At 61.5% G+C, this 8810-nt stretch overlaps 2 protein-coding genes across 2 annotated transcripts; both read right to left on the bottom strand.

The window, feature by feature from the left end:
- Positions 1–157: 157 nt before the first annotated feature.
- On the bottom strand, positions 158–3181 carry DOK3 (docking protein 3). Its single transcript, XM_051631048.1, has 5 exons — positions 3125–3181; positions 1477–1770; positions 1244–1337; positions 986–1158; positions 158–904 (listed from the first exon to the last, which is right to left on the bottom strand). The coding sequence occupies exons 1-5, from the start codon at positions 3179–3181 to the stop codon at positions 197–199; spliced, it is 1326 nt and encodes a 441-aa protein (XP_051487008.1). The 3' UTR covers positions 158–196.
- On the bottom strand, positions 2843–8708 carry DDX41 (DEAD-box helicase 41). Its single transcript, XM_051631046.1, has 17 exons — positions 8665–8708; positions 8466–8564; positions 8210–8369; positions 8052–8126; positions 7656–7716; positions 7189–7325; positions 6874–6946; positions 6568–6721; positions 6327–6463; positions 5999–6161; positions 5767–5898; positions 5527–5598; positions 5185–5281; positions 4730–4879; positions 4537–4608; positions 4244–4354; positions 2843–4000 (listed from the first exon to the last, which is right to left on the bottom strand). Exons 1-17 carry the CDS (start codon positions 8686–8688, stop codon positions 3864–3866), a joined length of 1854 nt encoding a protein of 617 aa, XP_051487006.1. The 5' UTR covers positions 8689–8708; the 3' UTR covers positions 2843–3863.
- Positions 8709–8810: the final 102 nt, after the last annotated feature.

The following is an 8810-nucleotide window of genomic DNA, read 5'->3' as shown; positions in this document are numbered from 1 at the left end:
TATATAGGCTCGTGAGGGGGCGGGGCCGGCGGGCGGCTCAGCCAATCACCGCGTGCGCCGGACTGCCGGGACGGGCACGGCGGCGCCCCCTGGCGGACACGCGCGGGATGCCCCCGCCCAGCTCCTGCAGCACCGGCAGCGCCCGAACCGGCTCTGTTGTTTATTCACCGCACCGCGCCGCGCCGCCGAACCGCATTCAGACCCAGTCCCGAGGGCCAGGTGTCTCCCGGCTGAGCAGCCGCACCAGCTTGGCTCGGAGGTTGTTCTGGGGCTTTTGCCCGGGGCGTCCCGGTGGCGCCTCCTGCCCCCCACGGCCCCAGCACTGCTTCGGGGGCTGGGGGCTGCTCCGCGGCAGCTGCGCCAGGGCAGCCTGGTTATCGTAGATGGGACCTGCCTCGCTGCTGTGGCCCTCGGGGGCCTGCCGAGACCCCAGCTCCCACTGCCCTTCCTCCTCTTCCTCCTCTGCCCCAGCAGGACTCAGCTCCGTGGTGAAGATGTTCTCGTAGAGATGCTCAGGGGGCGACTTCCCCGCAGCCCAGGGCTCGCTGGGGCCTGATGGCCCCGGCCCAAAGAGGGGCTGCTGGCCGCGGGCGATAGAGGCATAGACAATGGGGCCTGTGCCTGCCGGCTCTTGCGGAGTGAAGCAAAGGCTGGTGGAGGAGTGGGAGGCAGGCTGTGCCACCCCCAGGGGTGGGCTGGGCTGAGGCTCCTCGGTCCCAGGGCCCCAGGGCTGCGGCTCAAGGCTCTGTGCAAAGAGCTGTGGGTCTGGGGTGTCATTTCCCTGCTGCTGGCAGGCGATAGCAGCGGCCACAGCCCGGCAGAGCTCTGGGGCCCGCGGGGTGCTGAAAGTGAAGGTGCCCTCGCCGGAGTCGCTGCGGCGGCCGGCCTCAAAGGAGAAGATGGTCTGTGGGGCCAGAGAGCAAGGTGAGGGGCTGGCACCCACCCTAGGCAGCCAGCAGCCCCAGGGAGGGAGGGGGGCACCCACCTGATCCTGGCCAAACTTGCGGAGGAAGAGGTAGGGCCAGGTGAGCAGGGACTGGCGGGTCTGCAGGTCCTTCAGCGTTAGGCTCTGGGGCAGGACTGAGAGCAGGTAGTGCCCGTGCAGGCTGCAGCGGGCGGCTGCATCTGTCCTGACCACCAGCACCAAGAATTCAGTCACTATGGGAGCAGAACAAGATGGGAGTCAGCACTATGGCACCAAGCCACAGCCCACCCTGGCCCCATCCACCACTCCTGCACGTACAGTCCTGCCAGGAGGAGTAGATGGAGTTCTCTTCCATAGGGACAGCAAGGCTGGGCTGGGTCCTGGCGTTGCCCTGTGCCATCTCCTTTGCACCCTGAAACAGAGGGATGTGAGTGTGGCCGCCAGACTGGGGCAGCACAAGACCTGCTGACTGCCCACACACCCCAAAGGCCCCAGCTCACCCGAACCAGGAGCAGCATGAGGGGTCCTGACTATGCCAGACCCCATGGTACCTGGAAGGCCAGCTGGCAGAGCTGGGTGATCCACTCGTCCCGCTGCTCAGCTGCCAGCACATAGCTCTTCTCCGTGGTGGTCAGGTAGAAGGCAGCGGTGGCTTTGGGGCAGCTCTCTGTGCTGGCCGGGCCCACAGAGACGCAGTCTGAGAGGCGGATCACCCGGCGGGGGCAGCGCCGCAGAGAGGTCTTCTCCAGCACCATGCCATCATCCCGCATGTCAAACTTCTCCATGCGGGCTACACCAGACGGGCTGGCAGCAAAGAGCTGGGCTCTCATCTTCCTCCAGGACCTCTGGGGTGTGGGAAGGGCATAGGCAAGGAAAAAAAGGGTCAGCAGAGAGCTCTCTGCTATGTCCTCATGGCCCTGCCCTCCATGCAGGGCCAGCAGTGCCCAGGAAGAGCCATGTGAGACATGAAGGGGCACAGGGGGTCCCTGCCCGCACTCATCGGGTGCTGCAGGAGGGCAGAGAGAGCCAGGGACAGTGAAGACCCCTGGGACTGTGGGACAAGGCAGTCACAAAGCTGGGTCAAGGGGAAGCCTTGCCCTGAGCAAGCTCAGCATGGCTCTCTGGGTGAGTCACGCTTGCTCCCAGCTCGCAGAGCACCAGGTCCTGCTCTTTGTTCCCCGCTGCAAGTGCTGGCCTGCAGCTGCTGCAGCTGAGCTCTGAGCTGTTCTCAGGACAGACCCTGATGCAAATTAAAGCCATTTTGAGCTGCTGGGGCTCCTGCTGGCAGCCTCGCATCTGCTGAGCATGGCCAGGCCTTGCAGTTCGCAGCCCGCTTCCTCCCAGGGGAGGCCCTGCAGCACTAGCACCATCCCAGCCATCATGGGATGGAGGGGGCACAGGCCCCCACGCACCTCATCAGCACAGCAGGGCCTCCGCCCTGCAGGAACCAGTTGCAGCCAAGCACCAAAAATACCCCCTACCACCAGCCTCCTACGCACAGGGCATCAGCCTGGCCCTCACAGGGCATGCCTGCTTCAGTTCTAGGAGATGGTCCTCACTTAGCAGCGAGGCTGGAGTGTGATGGCAGCCCAGCACACCCAGCAAGCCCCCCAAAGGGGCACAGCCACCCTGCCATGGTGGAGGGGATGCTGCTAAGGCATGGCCAGTGTGCCAGCAGGATCTGCTTCAACGACACCCATATCATGGCTCTCTAGAGCTGGCTCCACCCTGCAGGGACCCCCCACCATGTCACTCACACTGTGCCCAAAGGGCTGTTGCACTAAGTGCCCACCCTGAGGGCCCAGGGCCATGGGCCGCATCACGAGGGGTGCCCCATGGATGGCACTGGTCCCCCAGGGCTGGGTGCAAAGCCCCGTCCCACGCGCTGCCCTGCTCCCACACACACGCTGGAGCTGCTCCTCGTTAACACACGTTTATTGTCTCACTGTGAATTGCGCGGTGACCAAGCGAGAAGAGGGACCCTGCGCAGGGGTGAGCCCAAGCAGGTGCCTGTACAGATGAGTCCCCTCGGCTGCAGGCAGAGCCCTGCTCCTGGGGCTGCAGAGCCCAGAGACCCCCCCCCCGGGCAGCTCTCAGGGGTCTGGCTCCAGTGCCCCCTTCCCAGGCTGCTGAGGCCCCAGGCCTGGCATCAAGAAAGATGAAGGTAAACCTGTGCCCGGTCCCGAATCCACCCTTTACCTTTCCAAACTTGCAGTGCTGCACATAGAGGATCCCATCCTTCACCGGTCTCTCCATGTGCCCAGCGCAGGGATGGGGGACTGGTGCTACCAGCAGCCGAGAAAATGTGACTGCTGCAGCTCAAGTAACTGCATGGGGCAGACTTCCTTCTCACAGTGACTTCCCCTTTTCGGTGTGTGGGATGAGGGGCAGAGGCTGGGCCAAGGAGGTGTCTGTCCGTCTGCCCCCTGACTCGCAGAGGGGCAGAACATGCGCAGGCAGAGCTCAGGAAGCACCCAGGTGACTGCACAACAGGAGCCCAGCACACTCTGCCTCGCCCCAGCTGCATTGGAGCACATTTGGGGGATACAAGAACAGCAACCAGCCGAGGAGGCGCAGAACCAGGTTAAGGAGGATGGTCCCAGAGGAACAGAGGAGCTTTAGAGAGGAGCAATGCAAGACCCTGGCCACATCACTGCAGGGCAGCTGGCCACAGACCAGCACCTGAGGCTTCCTCCTCCCCTTAGGGACTGCTACCTGCTTGCCCAAGTGCTGCTGACGTAAGGGGTTATTGCAGCACAGCTCCACACGTTTCCCCCCGGCGGGAGCTTTGTCAGGCTGAGCTGGCAACAGCCCTGGTGGCCAAATGCCTGGAAAAGGAGCCACAGCGGCGCAGCCAGGCCCCTGGGCTTGGGAAAGGCGAGGGCGGCTGCAAGGGAAGCACAGCCCACGCAGGGGGAAGGGCAGCACCCTCCCTGGGCTAGAAGTCCATGGAGCTGTGGGCCAGGTAGTCCTTGCGGCCGATGTTGCTGACTTGCTTGGTCTGCATGGCCTCCAGCTTGGGGCAGTCGGTGATGCGATGGCCCAGGCCGCCGCAGAAGGCGCAGCCCCGCTCATCTGCAAGGGGAGGGAGGAGGTCAGGGGGGCCCTGCCACACCAGGACAGCAGCCCCCCAGCCCAGCAGAGGGGCTATGCCAGTGTGTCCCCCTGCTGCTGTATGTGTGACTGGGCAGTGACAGCCCCCAGGGAGGCAGGATCTGCCCTGGGAGCCTCGAGCAGAGGGAAATGGAGGTCCTGTCTGCAGCCCAGGTCTCTCAACAGCCCCATGACAGGTCCCTGTGCCAGCCCAGGGTCTCTCACCTCCAATATCCAGCATAGTCTCATCCCCACAGTGCAGCACCTGGAGCACAGGTGGCACCTTCTGCTTCGCCTCCAGCAGCAGGGCCTTCAGGTCCATCAGCACCGACTCATCTGTGGGCAGAGATGTGGATCAGACACAGCCCCAGCAGCTGTGAGGGACACTGCCCCATGCCACCATCTCCATTCCACATGTCACTATGACTCCTCCACACTTGCCCAGGAACACCCCTGTACCAGGGCAGAGGCAGCACCATTGCCCAGCTGCCCCCTGCAGCTCCCCCAGCGTTTCTCACCGCAGGCCTTGTTGATGAAGGTGGTGGCAATGCCCGTGTTGCCTGAACGGCCTGTACGCCCGATACGGTGAACTGTGGAGAAAGAGACAGGATCAGGCCTGGGTGAACACAACATGATCAACCATCCCTGCCCCCAGCCACTGCAGAGGCCAGTGCAGAGCCTCGCTGGCCCCACATGCAGCCCAGTCCTCACCATAGTTCTCAATCTCCTCTGGCATGTCATAGTTGATGACGTGCTGGATGGCTGGGAAGTCCAGGCCCTTAGAAGCGACGTCAGTAGCCACCAGGACATCCTTCTTCCCATCCCGGAAAGCCTCAATAGCTTTTGTCCGCTCCTCCTGATCTGCAAAGGCCCCACAGAGAAAATCAGCAAGGGAAGAGCACCAAATCCTACCATGACAGCTTCAGAGCCAAACTCTGCTCAGCTGGGGCTCCCCCAGCGATAGGACCTATGCAGCCTTTCCTCAGATAAAGGAGCAGGGACCTGCACTGTGTTTATGCCTGGTACATAAAACATGGCATTTGCTCCCAACACTGCCAGAGCCCTTCCTCACCATCACAAACTGCTGCACACTGGGACCTCCCATGGCCACATGCCATCCTAGCAGGAGCAGAATCAGGCAGGGCCTTCCAGAGACCCCCACTGACCTTTCCCTCCATGGATGGCCACAGCTTCTACACCCTTGAGCAGCAGGTACTCATGGATCGCATCCACATCTGCCTTCTTCTCCGCAAAGATCAGCACCTGCAGCAGCACAGACATGGTGGAAGAGCTGCCTTTCCATGGGCTGGCATCAGCCCATCCCCCCCCAGGAAGCCCACTGCCTCTTGCCCAGCAGAGCTCTAGGCCCAGGACCTGCTGGTATGTGGAGCAGGGCTCACTCCCCCTGCATGCAGCAGAGCCCTGCAGCCTCACATGCATCCCCACTGCTCACCCCAGCCACGCCCCAGGGCTGCAGTGCTGCCACAGCAGCCGGAGCCTGTACTCACAGGTGGTGGAGTCTTCTGCAGGCACTCCAGGAGGTACACCATCTTGGCCTCCTCCTTCACATACTCCACCTCCTAGGAACAAGCACAGAGATGGGTCAGGCAAGCAGCAGAAAGATTACCATTTCCTGGTAGCCCTTAACCTCTTGGGAAGAAGGGCCACAAACCCCATCTCCCCAACAAGGGATGCACCAAGTGCTCTTGTGAATGGTCCTGGCCTCCCATGCAGGCATGGGACCTCACCTGCACAACATCCAGGCTGGCAGCACCTGCTCGCCCAACGTTAATGGTGATGGGCTTCACTAGGGCACTCTTGGCAAAGTTCTGGATCTTCTTGGGCATCGTGGCACTGAACAGGAGGGTCTGCCGCTGGCCCTGCGCAGGGAACACAGTGTGGGTGGGGATTTAGCACTTGCCCAACCATGTGTGTGCAAGGACTGTGCTTCAGGATGCTCGTGTCTTGCCAGCTCAGTACCTTGAAGTAGGAAAAGATGGTACGTATGTCCCCCTCAAAGCCCATATCAATCATCCTGTCAGCCTCATCCAAGGCCAAGTAACGGCAGATGTCCAGGCTCACCATCTTCTTCTGCAGCAGGTCCATCAGGCGGCCAGGGGTTGCCACCATCATGTGTACACCACTGTGGGATGAAATAAGGCATTTGGCATCCAGCAACACATCAGGAAGGTAACATTCACTTGGCATGTCACCTGTGCCCCCACACCCTCCTGAAGCCATCCAGCCCCTTAAGTTCCCTGCCAGAAAACAGCTCCAGCCCCACAAACCCCTTCCCAGAAGGTCTCACTGTTTGATGGTCTCCATCTGCTCCTTGACAGACATGCCCCCGATGCAGAGGGCACAGCGCAGGGGGGGCAGCCCATCCTCCTGCAGCAGGCGGCAGTAGTACTCGATGATGCCGTGCGTCTGCCGGGCCAGCTCCCGCTGCGGAAACAAAACCTGCTGGTTCCTACCCCTGCCTGCAGGGGGGATCTGGGACTGCCGCTGAGAGTCAATCAAGGCTTTGTCACTGCACCCTCGACACTCACCGAGGGACAGATGATGAGTCCATAAGGCCCTTCTCGCTTGGAAAACGGCAGCCTCTTCTCCTGCTCCAGGCAGAACATGATCACCGGGAGGGTGAACACCAGGGTCTTCCCAGAGCCAGTGAAGGCAATGCCAATCATGTCCCTTCCTGAGAGGCTGGCAGGGAAACAGGGCTGATAGTGAGCAGGAGTGTCCTAGAGCAGCCCAGACCTCTGGGACTGAGCAAGGCGAGGGGGCACAGGGACACCACCCTGGGGTGGGCTCTCGGGAGTCACCGCTTCCCCCTGGGATGGGGACAGAGCACTCACATCGTGGGGATGCCCTGGATCTGAATGGGTGTTGGCTGCTGGATCCCTTTCTTTTTCAGGCCCCTTAGGATAGCTGCAAAGAACAAAAGACACACACCTGTGTGTTTTATGACCTGAAATCCTCTCCCTCCTCCTCACATCCCTGCAGCAGCTCTTCCTCCAGCAACAAACACACTTGGTGACTCAGCCACTATAAGCAATTTAAGCTGTGAGCCCCCCAACCCTGAGCATTAAAGATTCAACAGCTCTGCTGGCTGAGGCACATTTCCCAGAAGAACACTGTCCCTACTCTGCCAGGCTCCTCTTCCTGCCCACCTGCTGGGAACTTCATCTCCTTGAAGCTCTTGATGGGGGGTGGGATGCCTTCCCCCTCCACCAGGATGTGGTACTTCTTGCGCACGCGATCGTGCCGGGCCTCCGACATTCCCAGGATGTAACGAGGGGCCCTCCAGCTGCAAAGGAGACACAGAAACACCGTGTTGCAGGATGAGGCTGTGGCTCCCAAGGCAGCAGCACCCACAGGAACTCCAGCTTAGTCACCTCCAAGATCTGAAGATCCACCTCAAGCCTTCATGTTTAACATAAATGTGCTCTAGCAAATCTCACTATATGTGCAACAACATCAGGGTGACTCAACAGCCTTTGATCTCGGCAGCACAAGCCAGGCAGTGGAGGCAGAAGGCAGCAGCTGCTCCCCCTGTGAGGCTGCACAACTTCCAGATCTCTTCAGCCCCAAGGAAGTGATGCTTTCAGGCAGACAACCTCGGTATTGCAACACGCACCTGGTTTTAATGGGGTCATCATAGGTGATGCCCTTGGCCATCTCCTTCACTGACATCAGAGCTGCAAGAACCAAGATGACAAGATCAGCGCACGCTCGGCTTCTCCAGACACACATAACCCTGAGGTTAACCCAATGAACTGCTTGGGCAATTTAGGAGACGGTTCCCAGAGCCAGAGAAGGAAAAGCAGCACCCTGACAGCCCCCTGGGGTGCAGGAACACTCCATGCTGCAGCACCACCTCAGCTGAGCCAGCCTGACTGAAGGATTGCATTGTCACCTATTGTCCCATCCCAGATGTGAACATCCCTGGGTGGTGCAAGGCAGGTGATGACCCTACTGCTGCCCTGACAGCTCTGGAGACAGGGCTGGGAGGCACAGAGCTCCCACCACTCACCTCGGCCCTCCGCTACGCTCTCCAGGATCTTCTCTTCCTCCTTCAGCTGCTTCTCCTTGGCTGACTCCTTCCGTGCTGGGGGGAGAGTTGGGAACACAGTGAGAAGGTTTTGGTCCCTCCAGAAAACCGCCCGGCCCTGCCACCAGCCACTCCTCTACCTTCTGCCTTTTCCTTGAGGTGCTGGTGCTGGTCCAGGAGGCTGATGTTGGACTGGGGCCCCAGGGGGATGTCATCCTCGTCCCCACGCAGCTCGCTCCCGCTGTCCCGCTGCTCCTCCTCCGACACCACCTTCCGCCGCATCTGCAGCAGCTTCTGCAGCTGGAATGAACCGGGTGGAGCTGGAGTGAGAGGCCCCGCGCCGGGAGGGAGCTGAGAGCCCGACCCCGGCAGCGCCCAGCCCCGTTGCCCCGTTACCATCTGCTGCTTGCGCTGCTTGACGGGCACGTAGGGCACGTAGTCATCATCTTCCTCCCCGGACAGGTCGGACGTCTCCGCTGCCTCCTCCCGCTGCCGCTGTGGGGAGAGGAGAGGTGAGGAGAGGTGAGGGCGGCCCGAGACAGCCCCGGCCGGCCCCCGCAGCTGCCGGTACCGACCCGGCCGGGCCCGCTCCCACCTTCCTGTCAGCCCCGGCCTCCATGGCGCCGCCCCGGATGTAAATCCCCCGCGCAGGAAGTGACGCCCACAGGCGCCGTTGCCCGGCAACAGAGCCCGACGGGTCGGCTCAGCGGCCAAAATTCCGCAGAATGTGAACGCCCCCCC

The sequence above is a fragment of the Apus apus genome, chromosome 13 (assembly GCF_020740795.1).
Source record: "Apus apus isolate bApuApu2 chromosome 13, bApuApu2.pri.cur, whole genome shotgun sequence".
Classification (NCBI taxonomy): domain Eukaryota; kingdom Metazoa; phylum Chordata; class Aves; order Apodiformes; family Apodidae; genus Apus; species Apus apus.
The sequence above is the reverse complement of the archived record's forward strand: the minus strand, read 5'-3'. Positions and strand labels throughout refer to the sequence as shown.

What these genes read in the sequence shown, in the direction of transcription:
- DOK3 (XM_051631048.1), bottom strand. Translation starts at nt 3,181, where the DNA reads ATGGAGAGACCGGTGAAGGATGGGATCCTCTATGTGCAGCACTGCAAG. An exon ending in TCTGCCAGCTGGCCTTCCAG is followed by an intron (nt 1,338 to 1,476) that starts GTACCATGGGGT and finishes CCTCTGTTTCAG; the next exon opens with GGTGCAAAGGAGATGGCACA. An exon ending in CTACTCCTCCTGGCAGGACT is followed by an intron (nt 1,159 to 1,243) that starts GTACGTGCAGGA and finishes CTGCTCCCATAG; the next exon opens with TGACTGAATTCTTGGTGCTG.
- DDX41 (XM_051631046.1), bottom strand. Translation starts at nt 8,688, where the DNA reads ATGGAGGCCGGGGCTGACAGGAAG. An exon ending in GGCCATCCATGGAGGGAAAG is followed by an intron (nt 4,880 to 5,184) that starts GTCAGTGGGGGT and finishes GGGCCTTTGCAG; the next exon opens with ATCAGGAGGAGCGGACAAAA. An exon ending in CTTCATCAACAAGGCCTGCG is followed by an intron (nt 4,355 to 4,536) that starts GTGAGAAACGCT and finishes CTCTGCCCACAG; the next exon opens with ATGAGTCGGTGCTGATGGAC.